We start from the raw sequence: 20,059 nt of genomic DNA, 5'->3' as shown, positions 1-20,059 counted from the left end.
ATCAAAATATTTGATTTTATTTTTATAAAATAATTTACTCCGAAATTAGTGCATGGAATCCTTAAAGAGTATCATGGGGAAACTCCTTAACAAGAAGAAAAAAAGATAAAGTAACAAATCAATAGTTTATACCGTAGACTCCGAAATTTAAATGTTTTCGTATTTTAAAAAAATAAAATAAACATCATTCATTTATTTAAACTAGTGAAAAGAATGGCACTCACGCGTCCGTCTTTTTGCTATTTTTATTACACTAAAGTTTGAAGATTATGAACGATATTTTTCTTTTATAAAATTTTGATTTTGATTAAAACTAAAAAATATAAATGTTTGTTGCTTTCAAGTTATAACAAACAAAACTAACCATTAATATCTATTTCAATGACATCAACAAAATAACAAAAAAATATAATCTAATTATTTTTAATGACACTCACAACAATCTTTATTATAGAAAAAATTATTTAACAATATAATTGGGATAATGAAAAAGTAAGTATAAATATACTCATTTAGTTTGTTACACTTTCTAAATGATAAAGGAAAAAAAAATCATATATATATTCATATCGTTAAAAAGATCATTTAATAAAATTATTATTTTATTGTTTATATGCATCATACTAATTTTTTATATTTTATCGTTAAAAATATTCAATATTCACCGCTATAAACAATAAAAAATAAAATTTTATTTAGCTCACAATTTTGATAAATAATATTTACTTATCATAATTTTAAACGATAGAAAATAATTAAAAAATCATTTAACTATTAATTTAAATACCAATGTATCAATATATGTTGAATTATCGAGTGTACCATATAAATTGTCAAATTAAGATACTACCTCAAACGATTTGATTAGTAATTTTTTTTTTTTTTTTGGGTCTAGTAGCCTAGTGGCTAGAGTTCACACAATTAAATGTGGAGAAGTGGGGTGTCTGGGGTTCGAACCCCGGCCCCTGCATAAATTATATAATGTCCCTGCCAACTGAGTTAAACTCACGGAGACGTTGATAGATTAACATATAAGGAATTGTTGGTAAGTGGTAACAAATAAGTTATCATATTGGTTTTTTATTTATTGGATTGAGTTTTCGGCATTTGGCAAAATTAATAGTTGAATTAGTTTTAAATATAAATAATATAAAAATATATTTTTAAATAATTTTTAATTTATTCAATTATGATAACAATTTATCTATATCTTTTATATATAAACTAAACTTGAGTCGAACTTAGCTCAGTTGGTAAGGACAATGCATAGTATATACAAGGTCCGAGGTTCGAACCACAGATACTAAAAAATAATATATGCAAGGTGCGAGGTTCGAACCTCGGATAAAAATAAATTAAACTTGAATTGTTTATTGGCTAAACTTGAATTATACATATGTATCACCTCTGAAAAATGTTATATCTCTATTATAAAAATTGAGTCATTCTTAAGCTTGAACTATGCATATATCACCTCTAAAATATCTTATATCTCTGTAAACTAAACTTAAGTCATTCTTAAGCTTGACTCTAAAAAACGTTATATCTCTAAAAAAAAATCGAGTCATTCTTAAACTACAAGTTAACGGTAAAACATTTGACGTTCTTCATACACACAGTTAGACTATCTTTTAAATAGACTACTTCAATATTTTTTTTTTTATCAAATACTACTTTAATAATTAAAATCGCGTTATTTTCTTTGTTGCCAACTCTTCAACACCTTGGTGGCAAATGTTTGCTTCTAATCACCAACAAAAATTGATATGAAAAGGATGAACTCACCCATCACCTATTAGATTTTTGATGGCTGATCATTTAGTACATGATCATATTCACAGATGTAAATATTCCTTGAGCAAATAAAATTAACACATAAATCCAAAAGATATATAATTAGATTTGAAGTAATTAAACTGATTAAATCGTCCCCTGATCGATCTAGCCAATCACTAAACAGAGTTACTACAATAAAATACTATTATTTAAAACATAATATAATAATGGGGAAGGAATCAAACTTGTTGCACATTGCTATCTATCTACCATTCAACCCTGTAACGTAGGTTTGGTGGCATGATTTTATTACCACTTCCAATTGCATGTTCTGTTTCATCACTATTACCATTATTCACCACACTTTGACCAATTACTCTATAATCCAGAATCCCTCCATTAATCTCTTGGAACCTCTTTGGAGCATAAAATCCACCACCAAGATCATTAACATCAATTGAACAAGAATTATGATCATATTGATCATCTTGTTTAGTAGCACTAGAATTACTCTTTTCCCCTTCAATTTCCCTATAATTATTAAGATAAACTTTCAATGGACCAACATAGTTTTCAAAACCAAGTGTTGTCATAGCCCAAAGAAGATCATCACCATTAATTGTTTTCCTTTTTTCTCTCTGACACTTATCAGAAGCTTCACCAGTAATGAAACTAATGAACTCAGAGACACATTCTTGAACCGTTTCTTTTGCTTCTTTTGAGATTTTAGCATTTGCTGGAAGTGCTCTTTTCATTATACGGCTCACGTTAGCAATTGGTAGGAACCTGTCTTGTTCTTTTGATGATAAACTGTCTGAGATGTTTCCTGATGTTGGACTTCCTACAGGACTTGTTTGGTTTCTCTTATTACCTGACATATTGAAATTAATAATTATAAAATAATTAAGATCACAACAATATTGAGAGTGCAATTGTTATTTAGGTGGTGTGGTATTTAAAAAGAGGAGGAAAAGTTGGGTGAAATGTATCTAAAATGGAAAAGAAGATAAAGTGTTTATGATCTATGAGGAATAATATTGGAAGGAAAGTAAGCAAAGGGTGATGAGGAAGATCATAAAGGATGGTCTTTATATATCAATTGATAGGACTTGCTTGGTCATAAAATAAAATAAATATGAAAGCAATTGAAAGTAAGCAGATAGTACTCTTGTTCAATGGCTATAGATAAATGAGATAACACCTTGTTTATGATCCGTGTGTTTAATAATAATTTATACTAATTTTTATACATCCAAACCACCGGCAATGTCTTGTAATTAAATATCATTTTGCAATTTTGTGATGACTTGGTTGGTGTGAAAATTAGTACTTATTTATTATGAGAAATTTACACTAACAATACATATACTAAAACTACATCAATATTTAAAAGAAATGGTACTTATTTATTATGAGAAATTAAATAGGAGTAGTTTTGAGAATAAAATATGAGTAGTTTTGTCTTTTGTGTATATACTCTATTTTTAGTACAATGAAAAAAAGATGGAGTTTATTTATTAGTAGGAAATAAATATGAGTATTTTTGTATTTTGCGTTTTAAGTTATTTTTAGTACAATGATAAAAGTGGGGATGTGTATTTATTGGCAATAAATAAATGGGTATTTTGTCTTTTGTATTTATATTTTTAAAACGATCGATGTTAATATTGTTAGTAATTGTGTATTATGTGAGTGGGGATGGAACTCTCAATCTCCTCATCACCCATTTTATGAGTCTCTCATTCAAGCCACCAAACCAACCTTATATCTCATATCTTGTGTTTATAGTTTATTTATAATACAATTATTTTTGTTTTATGATTTGGCGATGAGAAATATTTAATATTTGTGATGTCATTTATTTGTATGATGTTTTATCCAACTTACAAGCAAATAATTGTGTGAACTCTCTACAACTCTTGATAGAAGATGGGTAAAAATTCAACCTAAAAAATGTTATTTATCTTTCAATTATGCTAACTAACAGTAGGCTCTCTAACCCTCTTCTAAATACACATTTTTTGATTGGTTGAGATGAAATATATTGAACTTGCTTCCTCACCTCACTATTTTAAGAGAAGTGGGTCACAGCACTTTCATGACCACACTATCATCAAAGATCCAATCACTCTTTAAATCAACTATTGAAGGCTAAAATGGAAGAGGCAGCAAAGTTCAAAGTATAAGTTGGAACTTATTCAGTGCACTACTGGACTAAGTTCAAAGTGGTGTATCTTTGTGTTTTGGCATCTTTAGCTGTGGTACGTACTTGGTGAAAAGAGAAAAGTCTTTCAAGATGCATCAACAAGTATACATCAAAATAGTCAATTTTTCAAACTAAATGATAAGAGAATGATTGTGGAAATAGTTACTACAAGACATGTATATATGGCACTTGATGTTGGCTTTTAATTAGATTGGAATTCTTAATTAGACCCCATAACGTGAATTATTCGTACCAGTGCATATGTTATTTTTTGTACGGCTTTTAAAAATGAGGCACAAGGGGATATATGCTTTCACTTTGCAAATTTGCTTTTATGTTGCTTTGTCTCATTGAGATTCTTTTATCACATACATAATTGCTGGACAGTATCATCTCGAGGCATCTCAATCCTCAGTCCCGATTTTCTTCTTTTCCACATGACCAACAAATACAATGCAATTATATATGTATTTGGTTACGGTGACAAAGTTAATTTTGATGGAACATAATTGAATATAAAATGATTTACGTTTGATAATAAAAGTGAGTCAAAACAATAATTTTCAAGAAAAATAATTAATGGTAGAAACAACTGTTATGTTATGTTTGACAACGCCAATTTCCGAACTTATAAGGGACAAGTTTATATTGTTTGTTTTTGCTATATATTTTATATCCTTTTTGATAAGCTAATCAATTCAATTATCTTTTGAGCTTATATCATATCCATTTTTCAATCAATTTTACCTTATTATCTTAATTGAAAGAAAAAATACATATTAATTATAAAAATAATTGTGTCATTTTATATTTATCGGTTAGTTTAACAGTTAATTTTATTAAACAATATAGATTTCATTCACTAGCTTAGCAAACTATCAACTAGTTTTTGATATCTGCTATTATTTCTCAATTAGCTTGTTAGATATTCGCTTTTTATTAAATCGGGCCAAAAATTTCAAATTTTAATTTTAGATTAAAGTCAACTACGCAAAAACATCCCAACATGTTAAAATCAATTATACTTCTCCAAAATCAGTTTTATCTCCTCAAAATTTAAAACCACGACATACTTTACATTATACTACTCTATTGTTGAGTTAAGTTAGGGAAATAAAATAACAATATATAGTTTTTTTTACTCGATATATAGATAAAATGTGACACTTTAGCCTTTGCATTTCCCTGCATCGAATATATCTATAACTGGCTTGTTATTTGATCAGTTCCAACCTGTCAAGTCTCACCCTAACAGGATTATGAGGAGAAAATATCAGAACCGATCATAAGAGAGAAGCTATCAAACAGGCTTGTGACACATGGAACATTTTGAAGGTACGTATATGATACATCCACCGTGTATATATGTACTAAAAATATACATTGAACCGGCTCTTATTACGTAAGTCCTAGCTATAGATGCAAGCTGCATATACAAAATTCAATTATTGGCTGTGGCTTTGAAAATGATTATATGCATTCACTATCACAAGAATATAATGTATACTACTATTATAGTTTGAAAAGATTGGGAAAACTTGGGGTCAAAGCCAGAATTATATTAACTAAATTAATTAATCAACTAACAAAAGCACATCGGTTGGTATGTTATTATTAAATGCATAAAACATGACGCACATAAAAAGAGCAAATTTGTCAATATGTGAATTATGAGATGGTTGTTGGCCAAAGGAAATTTAAAGTCAAAATAGAAGAATTCTTCAAATATGCCATTCAAAAAAAATGACATGTAATCTAGCAAACATGATGAAAACTCAACTCATAGAGATAATATTTGAAACAACAACGATACTTGTAGGCCATAAATTTTTCTACACTAATTCTACGATAGATACTTGTAGGCTATGAAGCACGGATATAGACACGGATACCAGATACGACTTGGATATTGACACGCCACATCGCTAATAATTTAAGAAAATCACATAATTTAATATAATTATACGTATCGGTGTTGGACACGATACATGTCCTACGCCGAGTCATGTCTAATTTGAGGAGTGTCTGTGCTTTATAGAGTTTAGGTCATAAACATGTTATTTTTATCTCTTTCTCCCAGTGATAAACAAAATAAATTATTAAACGGTATTTTTTATTATGATAGAAAGTTAATAGTACTATAGCAACAAAATTCAGTGGTTGTAGCTTTAAAACAACAACTAAAACAATTAGTGTAATATATTTTTTTTACAAGAATTAGTGTAATATATGATATTGTTAATTGGAGGAGAAATCTTCAGCAATATTTCATTATTTAGATTCTCTTGTTCACCAATTTCTGGTTTCTTATATGTTTGCTGCAAATATCTGTTTAGTATTTATTTTTATTTTTTGGTAAACTTGTATGGTGGCTAGCTGTACTTCTAGTTGGATACCTTCCTTCCATTAAGAACAAGCTAAGTAAAGTTGTCCATAAAAAGTGCTCTGCATCTTCCAGCTAATATTCACTGATTTAATTGGAACACTCTTGCATCAGTGCATGTATAAGTTCAAGTGATAAATCCAAAATCTTAACCTATTTTAGATGTCAAATTAAGCTATAACCGTGCTTGTAAGCAAGATTGGTCTAGTGATCAGTATACATTAATTATAAGCATATACGTTTTATTCTGTTCTTTAAAGTTTAAAAAAATATATGTTTGTGTTTGTTGATATGTGGCTAAAAACGTGAAGTGAGATTACATCATGATTGATGATCACATAATATATTGGTTCTATTATATATAAATAGTATTCACTTGTGCTTATGTTGGTAGCTGGATTATTATTGACAACTGAATCAAACAATTCCAAGATATTATAGCCTATGATCTATTTTTGTTATTTTATATATACCATTTGCAAATCTTTGCTCGTCAATTTGCCGGCTTTCAGAGACAACTAGAAAGTCAAATAATATCGTGTAAAAAAAAAATCAGAAATATGTTACGTTGCACTAGAGCTCGGAACCGTGGCAGCCTATAGCAGGCCGTATATAATAATAAGCATAAGATTCTCTGAGTTTTAATGTAAAAAAAAATGTAATTCCATTTCTTTATATTCATATACTAGACCCATGTCATCAATGGGAAATAGCTGCTGATAAAAAATGGATTCAAATGCATTAATGTAAGCTGAAGAACTAATCAAGTGATATTTTTGGAACACGGCAAAGAAAAGGAGAAAAACTAACAAGAAAATGTGTAGTAGAAAGGAATGATAAAAACCATTCAGTCCACAAAAGAATGAGAAGATTAATGTAGTAGAATCACCGCAAGAGTAAGAGACTCTTTGATAGGATTTCAAGTTTAGTTCAAAGAAGAATCTAGAGAGCATTTCTCTAATCCCAGCTAAAGTGTTATCTTTCTTGCAAAGTTGTCAAATGAAAGAAGTTTAGGTTAGAAATTTGTAATTGTTGAAATGAAAGAAGTTTATGAGATTTGCTTATGTAGACATGTTTCATATTATATAATTTGAATCATGTTTTTTGGGTTCGGGTTATATAATTTCAACGGTGATAAAATCGGAAATACGAAGGGCGTGCGTAAAACGTATAGGGTGAGAAAAGAAATTCTCACATATTTTAGGACTGGACCAAGATAGGCCCAATATGATTTGGGCTAATAACATGCTAGCCCAACCCCCACCTTAATGGGAAATTGCTCTCCCCCTTTGTTTTTGCTCATTCACGTGCCTACTTGAGTGAACTCATGCTGAAAAATGTTCGGCGTGAGTTAACTCACGTTGAAAAGACCGAGCGTGAGTTAACTCATGTAGGACATAATTAAGGGAATGAGCAATTTTAAAAGGGAGGAGAGCAATTTTCCCTTAATGGGATGTGTGCCAAATAGTTGGCCTATGGACATGTTTATCTTTTGGTTTTTTTCCCATCCTCTCGTTCTCGCGCGTCCTTCGTTTTATCATTTTTATCTCGTTCGAATTTTATAATCCAAACTATATTTTACATTTTTCGGATTTTAAAATCCGAAATGTATCATTTTCCCTTTCGAGTCCACCTTTGGAATTCACTTTTTATAAAATAAAAAATACCCACTTCGGATTCATGGAGCGTGACTTTCCGTATTTTATAATCCAAAATACTTATACTCAAAAAAAGAAAGTGATTGGACACACACACGCGCAAACATGTTTCCTAAAATCAGATATCATCTCACCTTCCACTTCAATCCCCTAAAAAAAACTTCACTTTCAATGAAAATCTTATTTTTTGTATAATCATAACATTAATGGACTACAATGTTTTATGAAATGACTCAAGTCTCACATAGTCAACTAAGTTACATTAGTTTTACAGTCGAAGTCATCACGTCCAGGTGGAAAAAATGCGTGTGCTAGTAATATTTTGTCTAACCTCCTCTAGCTCAAATCCCATTGTGAATTTCGTATTGTTTCGGGCCTGTTTGGTCGGTATGTTGATGCACATTGCATTATTCATCTTGTTCTTACACGAACGATCTTAAACGGTATATTCGTTTATTTAAGATAGATAATCAATGCAAAGAGGTCAAAGCCTATCGCTTCTGCATATATGGATTGGTAGCCGTTGAAACAAATATCCAACAGAGAATAACACAACACCAACCCAAATTTTGTACTTTGCAGCATAATAGAGCTAGCGTGAAACAAAAGTACTAGAAAAGTGCAAAAAGTCAAATCATCAATACAACTAAATTAACCAGGAACGAGTAACGACCACGCAACGGAAGCAATATATCTTGTGTGGCTTAGGACACAACCCGCGAAATCTCCGCACCAATAACATTCCTCCAAAAACCTTCGTAGCTCATCTTTAACATGCCACGTGTCACCATCATATTCCATCATTCCACTTTTTGTTTTTTTTGTCTTGTCTTCAACTTCAATAATATTCAACTATTCTTCTTCTTCTTCTTCTTTCGTTTCACACTCTCTTCTTCAAATCACACTCACGCTCCATGAAAACTAGGGTTTGAGTTTGATCCTCACTCTCTTGTTTCAGTAACCACACTTATCAATGGCTTCTTCATCTTCTCTACTCTTAACCGAACTCAATTTTCTTGCTCCTCAATTCACACCAAAACGTCGTCGTTCTAACTCTAGATTTTGCATTCTTCCCACTCAAATTCGTGCTTTGAAGGAAGAAGGTGCATTGGTTGAAGAAAGAATAGTGAGCGATGTGAAATGGAGCGGAAATGGAACTGTTGTCAATGGTAGCAATGGTTCTGTTAGAGGTTATGTGAATGGTGGTGGAAATGGAAGCTTGGTGAAGTATGTGAATGGAAATGGTGTGGCGGTGGAAGTTGTTGAAGATTTTGTTGAAACTTCCAAAAGGAAGGAAGTTGGGAGGAAGAAGAGGTTGGAGGAGATTGGAAAAGAAGATGCGTGGTTCAAACAAAATGGCGAACCACAGGTTGAGGTATGTGTGTATATGATTGTGCAATGTTATTTGATTTGACGCTATGTAGCACGGACACTTCAAATTGAAGACGTGTCTCGAGTCTTATATTAGCATAGCGATAGTATGTGGTTACATTTTTATTTTTTTACATTATAATTGGTGTCCACGTATCGTGTCCAGTGTTGTATCAGTGCTTGGTAGGTTTGATGATTTGGATTGTGATTTTGAAAAGAAAAAAAAAAAAAAAAAAAAGGCTAAAGAATTGTATGCTAGATGTGTGATTTTGTTGTCTTGTTTTTTGTAGGTGGCGGTTGCGCCTGGAGGTCGTTGGAGCAGATTCAAGACTTACTCAACGATCCAAAGAACGTTGGAAATTTGGGGGTTTGTTATTCAATTCATCTTCAAGTCTTGGCTGAATCGTCAGAAGTTCTCTTATAAAGGTTTGTTGTTTCTCATCCGTAGATTATAGTAGATGTTTTTGTTCCAAACCATTGGAAACATGCTGTTAAGCATCGTCATATTGTACGAGTTGGAATTAGTTCATGCATCTCAATAAGCATTCTCATTTTGCTTGTTAGTAAATATCTATATGCTAACTGAAATATCTATAAGCTTATAGACTAATCCGACTCGGTCTAAGTTTGAAGTGAAAACTTAACACATTGTGATACAAATGGTAGATGCTTGTGCTTCTTAACCATTTGGTCAAGGGTAACCTCTAGCCAATGCGTATGGAAAAACATATGTTGGGAGATGTTACTCCCCTAAATGAACCTCATGCAACTCAATAAATTAGTCTCTACCGTTGTGCATGAGTATACCTTAGATTGCCATTTTTTTAAAGGGGGGCAGTACGGTAAACTTCAATTTTGTTTATTCATAAAATCATTTGGAATCATGAAGGGTCTTTATTGAAGTTTGAAGAATCTCAGCATTGTGACTGTTTTTATTATTTGACTCAAAGATATTATTTTCAGGAGGAATGACTGAGGAAAAGAAAACCTTAAGGCGAAAAACCCTTGCCAAATGGCTTAAGGAAAGCATTCTGCGATTAGGTCCTACATTTATCAAAATTGGCCAACAATTCTCCACAAGAGTGGACATTCTTCCTCAAGAATATGTTGACCAATTGTCAGAACTTCAGGTTAAGTTAGAGTTTTTAATAGTACTTATAAGATCATTTCCTGGGATGAAGATATTCTAAACTGGATTTTGATGCATCCAATATGTTTGTTATTTCCTGGGATGAAGATATTCTAAACTGGATTTTGATGCATCCAATATGTTTGTTATTAATCATATTTATGGTTTTGTACGAAAAATAGGAAATTTCCCTGCATTTTAGATTTTATTTATTTCTTTATTTGTTGTTTAGCAATTCTATTATTGACATTTTATTAGTTGTTTTGCCTTCTTATTTATCTCATACAGTGTATGATTATCTATTAGTTTTTTTTTACTCTTTTAACCTCTTTATAATCTTATGTATTCAAATAATCTAATTGTTGTAAAAAAAAAGGAAATGTGTGCCGTTTACGGCTAATCTTCGCTGAATTTTTTTAATACTTGCAGTCATGACCTCAAATTGGATATTTATTCCCATGTTTTTTTTTGTCAAGTAGCTCAATTGTTAGACTGACACACTATGAGTGTGGAGAAGTGGGGAATCCGGAATTCAAACCCTGGGCCTTGCATACTAATGTCCATTTAGCTACCAACCGAGCTGCACTTACAGGACTATTCCTGTGGATTTTAATATGAAACTTTTAATTTTTTTTTTTTTTTTTTTTTTGTAATTGAGTCCCTATTTTTCTAATAAATTCTGTGATATTTTCTTATCAATTCATTTGGGTGGGGGCCTTGTTATCCTCGTATTCTTGAATTGTACTTGTAAATGTTGCTTATCTAATTTGGAAGCAATTAGTGGCTAGTGCCATTTGATTAATTTAACGGGGTTGAGAATGTTTCACTTTGCGTTCAGTAAACTAACGATAAAACCATCTTCAGCAGGATAAAACTAAAAAGGTTTAATCAAGAAGAGAAAACCATATTAAGGTTGCAGTTCTTTAGGTCTGAATTACCTGTTTTTCTTGGTTTAGGATCAAGTTCCTCCATTTCCCTCAGAGACTGCTATGGCTATTGTTGAGGAAGAGCTTGGAGCTCCTATAGCTGGCATATTTGATCAGTTTGACTATGAGCCAATAGCTGCTGCAAGTCTTGGTAATCTATGTTTTACTTTCTGTGTGTTTGTAATAGAAATCATGCAATCAAAGTAGGAAACCTGATTAAATGTACCTAGGTTTTAGATGTAATATTTGCTTGGAAGAAAGGAAAATAAATTATCTTTTTCCGCAATGCAGGTCAAGTTCATCGTGCAAGATTAAGGGGACAGGAGGTTGTTATCAAGGTGCAAAGGCCTGGTCTCAAGGATCTTTTCGATATTGATCTTAAAAATCTGAGGGTCAGTGTTATACTTGATGCTGTGTGCATATCTAACATTACTGTTTGAGAATTTTATTACCTTCTTGCTTTATCTTATAAATTTTAGTAACCTGTAAAAATTGACAAGTCTTCTGGATTTGTAATTTTTTTTCTCTATTTGCATGATGAACGTTTAATAATAGGGTTTCCAACCTTTGAAGACTCGCAGAATTTCATAAAATACTGATACTTGTGTCTTCTTTTCTCTCTCCAGGTTATTGCAGAATATCTTCAAAAAATTGATCCTAAATCAGATGGTGCAAAGAGGGATTGGGTTGCTATTTATGATGAGTGTGCATCTGTTTTATATCAGGTGACGATACTCTAGAAAGTTGCTTCTCTCTTCTACTTGAGATCAACTGAAGAAAATCATATGTCATGTTTCTTATTATAATTGGTATAATCTGTTATGGGTAAATTAAACTGCGTAGGAACACTACTCATATTGAGTTTGATTAGGTTCAGGTGAATGAAATGGGTTAAGAGGTTAGCTCTGCTTTTGGAATGGCATATGGGAAAACCAAGGAAGTTTTTTTTTTTTGGGTCATGAAACACTTTTTATATCAAATTCATACTGAAGAACTAAAGATTTCTGAACGTTGAATAAGAGGCTTTTTATTCAAATAGGAAAGGAGTTGACTAAGAATATTAGCCGAGTTGTTTTCACAGAAGGAATAAGGTGGCCTGCAATTTTACCTGGATAGCTAATGGCATGAAATGGAAGATTAGGATTTTTGTGTGTAGGTCTAAATGAAATGCTTCAGCGTTGGCCATGCTTGTTGAGTATTTCATATGTGATTCATTTTTATCTTAAACTGTGAATGATGTGATTAATTCTAAGGGTTGGAACTTAGACAACATATAAACAACGGGACTTTTAAAGACTTTAGCAATAGTTGCAGGTTGGGAGTGGGGGCCGGGTTTGAGCTGCAAATTTTTTCCTTGTTTCAGTACGATGTTTGCTTGTGTTCTCTGCACAACCTCAACTTTATCTGATCCTGTTGACGTGACACGGATAAACATTTTTCAGGAGATTGATTACACTAAGGAGGCTGCTAATGCAGAACTGTTTGCAAGCAACTTTAAGAACATGGATTATGTGAAAGTCCCTTCAATTTATTGGGATTATACCACCCCACAGGTTCAACCTTAATTTCTTACAGAAATATAGAAATATAGATCTTTACGACTGTTATTCTAGATATCTTTATTCTTCATCCAAAATTTAACTATTTTTTCTAATGCAGATCCTAACAATGGAGTATGTTCCAGGGATTAAAATAAACAAAATACAAGCTTTAGATCAGTTGGGTGTTGACCGGAAAAGGTTAATAGAATCTGGTTTACTGTATGCAGAATCACTATTGGCATGTTACCTTTTACTTGTGTAATTTAACATTTTCTTTATCTTCCCCAGGCTAGGGAGATATGCTGTTGAATCTTACTTAGAGCAGATTCTCTCGCATGGTTTCTTCCATGCTGATCCTGTATGTTCTTGTCTCTAGAATTGTTTTTGAGTTCTTTCTCTGTAATGAATCATTTAGATTGTTTAGCTAGACAACTGTGTACTGAAGCTGATGTGCTAAGTTTACTTTGGAATACGCTCTAATACTGCAATATTCAAGCATCTGTTGCCCATGGTGTCAGCAGCATGCTGCTTGTGTCCTATTGATTATTATCTGTTGCCTCGGAAAGGTTCTGGAGCACTAGAACTCAGCTTCCCTTGGGGTTGATAACAAGGACTAATGAGTTCTCATATTTTATGCTTATCTTTCAGGAAGTCCGATTAGACGCTTCCTGTGGGTAACTAATATATACATTGTCCATGCAGCATCCTGGAAATATTGCAGTCGATGATGTCAATGGTGGAAGGTTGATCTTTTATGATTTTGGTATGATGGGAAGGTATGTATCTCTTTTGTATATTTGAAATACAGATTTACAGATTGAGCGTTTTAAGCTTAGTTAGATGACTGCCTCTGCAACTGTGATTGGTGTTGCATCTTACAGTATCAGTCAAAATATCAGAGAAGGTTTACTCGAAGCTTTTTATGGAGTTTATGAGAAGAGTCCAGATAAGGTAATGATACTGTTTTTCTGGATGGAGTCCCATATTGTCTTGAACACTCTTGCATGAAATTTCATTTTTGAATCTAAATATTTTACTAAATGAAGCTTATGCACCTATGCAGGTCCTTGACGCAATGATTCAGATGGGAGTTCTTGTCCCAACTGGAGATATGACTGCTGTTAGACGAACAGCACAGTTCTTCCTCAATAGGTAGTTTATTGAACCAATTTAGTGGGAGAACATCCAAAGTGCAAACGTTGAGAGGCTCAGTTGTAGTTTTTCTATAAGTGAATATCGCTATATGGATTATAATTGATTGATTTAAGTGCCTTCATAGGCTGCTTAAGACCACTAGAAAAGTGTTAAAAACTTATAAATAGGAAAATCTAATATTGGAAGTAAAAACTTTTGCTCGTTAGTTGGGGTTATGCTGAAGCACTGGCATGTGCTGATTAGTCATTTGAGGAAGATAGCGATATTAGGGTTGGGTCTACTGGTATTTCAAACTGCTTCGACTCAAAGGTCTTAGGTATGATTATTGTCTGTTGGCTTCATTGATAGGTAATATGTAAGTATCACCGTAGTCCTCATTAAGGTTTATGACTTGTCCTGTCCTTGCAAAATTAGCAACTTTTTTCACAAAAAAGAAGAAATAGTAATATTTATTGAATTTTTTTTTACTGCACATTCATGACTACTTGTCGATATTTTAGGTTTATATTTTCTTTCCTCGCTAATATTTTGGTTTAGGATTGCTTTTGCTACTGAACTACTATATCAGCTGTTTATGCAATCTTTGACTTTGAGCTCTTAATTTTATTCTTCTTTAGTTTTGAAGAACGCCTGGCTGCACAAAGGAGAGAGAAAGAGATGGAAGCAGCTGAAGTTGGATTCAAAAAGCCATTAAGCAAGGAAGAACAAGTAATGAAGAAGAAAGAACGTCTGGCTGCTATTGGTAATTAAAACGTGTCTAGATTACTCGAATGTATGCATACTCCAATTATTGTGTATGTAGTTGGCTATATGCGACTATTAAAATAGGTGAGTTCTTGGGAAATAATAGTGTTTGGGCTACTGGCCATTGGTTTAAACTGATTGTTGACATTCCACATTGTAGATATGTCCAAAGTAGTATTTATAAGGCATGAGTAATCCTCACCCCTTGAGCTAGCCTTTGGGGTTGCAGCGTTAAGCCTAAACATTCGTTAGATCTATCTACAAAACTTTAGTTATTTAAGGTTTTTTCCCTTCTTTCAGCTTCTTGTTTTTTAGCGTCGTTACCCCGATCTTGTCTTTTTCAAAATAGATGGTTTAATTTTCCCACCAATCTTTTGTATGTACCTAGGTCTGAACACAACTCCCCTGATTAAGAAGAAGCTTTTCATTGGGGTCCATACGAGTATCAACCGGCTTGTGTTTTAGCATCATTGTCTCTCCAGAAATAGCATCACTTGCCCGTGCGATTGTCTGTGTTGGAATAGACGTCGCTTCAGGTCATTAATGCCTTTCTTGATTATCACCTATAATAACAATGTCATCTACATACACCACCAAATAAATATGTTTTTGCAACGGTGATCATCTTAAGAATACTGAATCTTCCTCAAAAGTCAAGTCAAATTGTTGATTACCTTGCTAAACCTTCCAAATCAAACACATGGTGACTTTTCAAAAAATGACTTCCAACGATCTACAGAAAAGACCCGACTCCCCTTGAGCAACAAACCCTGGTGGTTCTTTCATGTAAATCTCCTCCAGCTCATCATTTAGGAAGAAATTTTTACTGTTCAATGATGTAAAGCTCAATGTTTCTTGGTAGGCGTAGATACGAAAGCCAAACAGAAGTCATCTGCGAAACCGATGCGAAGACATCCTCATATTCCAAGACAAAATTTTTAGTATATCCTTTGCCACAAAAGGAGCTTCCATTGATCCACCCATTCTTTAGGGTCCACTTCGATTGCAAAAACTGATCGACAACCGAATGTTGATTTGCCATGCAGAGGGTGAATGGGGGTTCATTTCCGATTTTCCTCCGATGCAAACATCCCATCAATGGTTGTGTATGCCATCTTGAATGGGATAGTACTTGAACAATCTTAGGGATAGTAACAAATGATATAGTAGATAGGTATGATGGGAAGGTTATAAATGGGGTGAGGATTAATGAAGAAATGTTTAATTTCAGTAGGGAGATCCCGAAACCATGTTTGGGCAAAAGCTGACCTCTTGAAGCATTTGTCTAAACTCCAAACATAGTTTGGGTTCTATCTGGGGAAAAAATGCTATTAGTTCAATAACATTATGCAGTCCAGAGGCTTTTCACTTACTTATAACTCTCATCCTTTAAACAGGCGAAGATTTATTGTCCATTGCAGCAGACCAGCCCTTCCGGTTTCCTGCTACATTCACATTTGTTGTTAGAGCCTTCTCGGGTAAATATACTGAATTTAATGCCCTTCTGTGCATATTCTACGCATGTAACTGCAAAATAACAGGTTAACTTTTTTCTGCAGTTTTGGATGGCATTGGAAAGGGACTTGACCCCCGTTTTGATATTACTGAGATTGCCAAACCGTGAGTGTTGTCTTCATACTTTGTAAACTTTTAAAACTTGAATTTTTTTATTTCTTTTCAATCAAACCTATGACAAAGGGAAATTGTGCACCAACCACATGGTTAATATGAGTTTGAATTATGAGATTGGTTAAAAGGATTGCATGCAGTATGATCCCATCTGAATTCTAGCTTATGTAATTCGAACATATTTTACCCAGAGGAGCTAGTGCTCGTGCATAGTTTTGTTTTCCTGCTTTGTTTCTGTTCTTGGCTTTTCAGGTCTCCAATATATATACTAAGATAAAATTGAAGTATTCAAATTATTTGTGTTGCATATCTAACACAACTACTTCCTAGCCTTGTAGTTATGCTCTGGAGTTGCTGAAATTCCGTGAGGCAGGAGTTGAAGTTATCATAAAGGCAAGTCACATACTTGTTATATCATGAATGAATTCAGTCTAAGTATAGCTATTATGATTTCATTTTTCTTATCATTCTTCTATATATACAGGACATCAAAAAGAGATGGGACAGACAATCTCAAGCATTTTACAACTTATTTAGACAGGCTGACAGGGTTGAAAAACTGGCTAACGTTATCGAACGTTTGGTCTGTATTGCATTTTCGTTGACATAATTTGAGTTATTTATTCGATTTGTATCTTTTGTTTGTTTCGGATTTCCGATATTTTAGATCACATATTGATGGATTTCATTTTCCCACAGGAGCAAGGTGATCTAAAGCTTAGAGTCCGAGCTTTGGAATCTGAGAGAGCATTCCAACGCATTGCAACTGTGCAGAAAACAATCGGGAATGTGAGTGAAGCTGTCTAATAACAGTGGAATGCTGCAAATATAATTATTTGTTGGGGGTCTGGTTTGGATATGTTAATAACCTGTAAATGTTCATGTGTGTCATTCTTGCTTTTATGCATGGGCTTCATAGTTCAAACTTATTATATCTACTGCAAGTAACTGTTGTTTGTTGTGTGACCATGCTTGCAACGGCAACAGCTCATGAAACTATGGAAATGAAAATTGATACATTTACTACTTCATGCCTACATTAAATAAGCTCACCTGCTTTTACATTATTTTTGTTCTGTTTTTACTAACTTTTATTTAAAAAATGGGACATTGGTGAGTGACCTTGGATATATTTATTGCTTTTCATGTTGCAAAAATATGAACCATTTTTTAACAATATGAAGAATCTTATTATTTTTACTTTTTCCAAGAGATAAGTGAGTGATGAATGTGTATATCGACTCTTGACACAAGTATATTCCATGCATGTATTGTAAACCACATGCATGTTATTGATAATCAACTCTTCGGATAATGCATACTCATGCCTCCCTTTTGTCTATTAACAGGCAGTAGGTGCTGGGAGCTTAATAAATCTTGCAACAATTTTGTCACTCAATTCAATTAGAGTATGCTATTCTCATCTCACTTGTCTTTCTTGTGGTGATTATCACTTCAGTTAATTGGTAATCTGGTTGTACTTTTTCATTCATTAGTTGCATCTTATCTTTTTCAGGTTCCTGCCACTATAGCATATTTCTTTTGTGCGATCTTTGGTTTTCAAGTTCTCTTAGGCATTGTGAAGATCAAGAAGTTAGATGAACGGGAACGGTTGATTACAGGGACTGCATAAGCAACTAGTAGGTGAGTGTTGCAGTTTTCTGAAAAATACTATTTCAAACATGAAACGTCCATATTAAGATCATATGCATAAATTTCAATTAGGTAATCTGAAGGATTGTTTGGCAAGATTTAAGATGGAGATTTTTTCTTTTTATTGGCTTCTGTTGAACATGTTGAGGTCCTTGACATGCCCCAACTTATTTCTTTTTGTGTAACTTGTCTCATTGCCTTTTGGTTTAACTTGGCTCATTGCAGATAATAGGATGGACATGTTGCTCATGCTAAGTTCATGGTTAAAACTTAACCTTCAGAGCATCAATTAGGAGCTCAATGTAGTAGCCAAACATCTTGAGACATCAGGTGTGCAAAAACATTCAACTGGAAGTTGCAACTTGCAGTTATATTGGAGGCTTCTTTTTATCAATTCATTACTTTGCTTAAAGGATCGGGTCCGAGGTAGCCAATTGGCGAGCCACATTTTTGTCAATAAAACAAACCCCCTCTCCTTCCATAAATATATCCGCCAGGTCAAGTAACACTTACTATTGTTTTTCTTTAGTAACTCATATATGTATCAGTAAATAGTAAATTATATAGGAATTAGTTTAGGATTTATTGTTATGAGTACCGTATAGTATGATATGGCTTCCAATAAATTTGACATCAGGAAGCTATACTTGTAACTGAGGTGCATAAATTGGTTCAATGAAATGTATTTACCAACCATATATTGGAAGGATCTAAGTTCCCTATGATAAATACAATTTTCCCTGTTATGTGAGTATTTATTTGATAAAAAATAATAGTGAAGCATGATAAAATTACTTATTTTATATGAAAAAATCATTAAGCCAAAAGAAAAAGAAAAAGACGAAATAGAAGTGTTGAAATTTGTTGCTAATAAACCATGGGATAAATTTTTGTTTCACGCCAAAGTAAAAATTGCCTACTCTGCTTTTTTTCCTAATGCTTGGTGGCCATTTTTCAAATTTCACTTCTATCAACCCTTGTTTTCCTTCTTTTTCTTCCCCTCATTATGTAGCACCGACACTTCAGAATGAAGGTGTGTATTGTGTATGACATGTTTCAGTTTTCGGCACAAAGATGACACTGAACATGTTGTTAAAATAAATCATTTTCATTCTTTTTTAAGATTATTACTAGTTTTTACGTGTAGTGTAAGTATTGTGTGTCTATATGTCTGTACCAATCCTTCGATTGCACGTTACCCTCAAAACACTAAGATCAAACAAAACTTTCAATTGATATTGGCAAGAAAAATATTCCATTAAACAAATGAGTTCCTTTTACAGAAGCAAAACTATGCGATGTGATCTAAGGTAAAGAGTTGGTATAAACGTAGTCTTCATTCTCGAAAACAGTTTCTTCAGACCCACCAGTTTTTCTCTTGCATTCACCGCTTTGCTTATCACACCCAGCACTTCTCTACATAATAAAAACCCAGTTACTTAAATTGTATATAGATAGATACTCAAACAAATTATAACAATCAATGGAAAAAGAGTCAAACTCACAACAGTGGCAGAACTCCCAGAAGCCAAAACTGCGTCTTTGTTGATAAATGATCCCTTTTGAACAGCAAATGTCACATTGAAGGTAAATAAGAGAAACAAAAACATAACAGGTATAAAAAATCTCATTGTATTAGACCTAACTAGCAATGATATGTGCTAGTGTCCATTATGCTATATATATAACAGAGATAACTGAGGCCTACAAAATTCATGCGACAGCATTGACAAGATGTTGAAACTTGATATTATTTATAGATATCCTTTGTATTGAATCAAGAGTGTTTAAGCATTCTCCTTTGACTTGTCTTCCGATTCCTCGGCAAAAAAGCTCGACCCTCAAGAGTTGGGTTGGATTATTTTGGTTTTTTCTCAGTTAAATATTA

General features: G+C 33.0%; 2 protein-coding genes across 2 annotated transcripts; one reads left to right on the top strand and one right to left on the bottom strand.

The window, feature by feature from the left end:
- Window positions 1–1,761: 1,761 nt before the first annotated feature.
- LOC11436173 (nuclear transcription factor Y subunit B-3) lies at window positions 1,762–2,978 on the bottom strand. Its single transcript, XM_003630053.4, has one exon. It carries the CDS (start codon window positions 2,652–2,654, stop codon window positions 2,043–2,045), a length of 612 nt encoding a protein of 203 aa, XP_003630101.2. The 5' UTR covers window positions 2,655–2,978; the 3' UTR covers window positions 1,762–2,042.
- A 5,886-nt stretch (window positions 2,979–8,864) lies between these two features.
- On the top strand, window positions 8,865–18,925 carry LOC11436172 (protein ACTIVITY OF BC1 COMPLEX KINASE 8, chloroplastic). The gene is made up of 21 exons (XM_003630052.4): window positions 8,865–9,398; window positions 9,685–9,820; window positions 10,358–10,524; window positions 11,480–11,600; window positions 11,741–11,841; window positions 12,076–12,174; window positions 12,892–13,002; window positions 13,109–13,188; window positions 13,279–13,348; window positions 13,693–13,766; window positions 13,872–13,941; window positions 14,054–14,142; window positions 14,763–14,887; window positions 16,287–16,367; window positions 16,449–16,509; window positions 16,857–16,911; window positions 17,003–17,101; window positions 17,218–17,307; window positions 17,868–17,927; window positions 18,035–18,162; window positions 18,397–18,925. The coding sequence occupies exons 1-20, from the start codon at window positions 8,997–8,999 to the stop codon at window positions 18,149–18,151; spliced, it is 2,208 nt and encodes a 735-aa protein (XP_003630100.1). The 5' UTR covers window positions 8,865–8,996; the 3' UTR covers window positions 18,152–18,162; window positions 18,397–18,925.
- Window positions 18,926–20,059: the final 1,134 nt, after the last annotated feature.

This window comes from Medicago truncatula, chromosome 8 (assembly GCF_003473485.1).
Source record: "Medicago truncatula cultivar Jemalong A17 chromosome 8, MtrunA17r5.0-ANR, whole genome shotgun sequence".
Classification (NCBI taxonomy): domain Eukaryota; kingdom Viridiplantae; phylum Streptophyta; class Magnoliopsida; order Fabales; family Fabaceae; genus Medicago; species Medicago truncatula.
The sequence above is the reverse complement of the archived record's forward strand: the minus strand, read 5'-3'. Positions and strand labels throughout refer to the sequence as shown.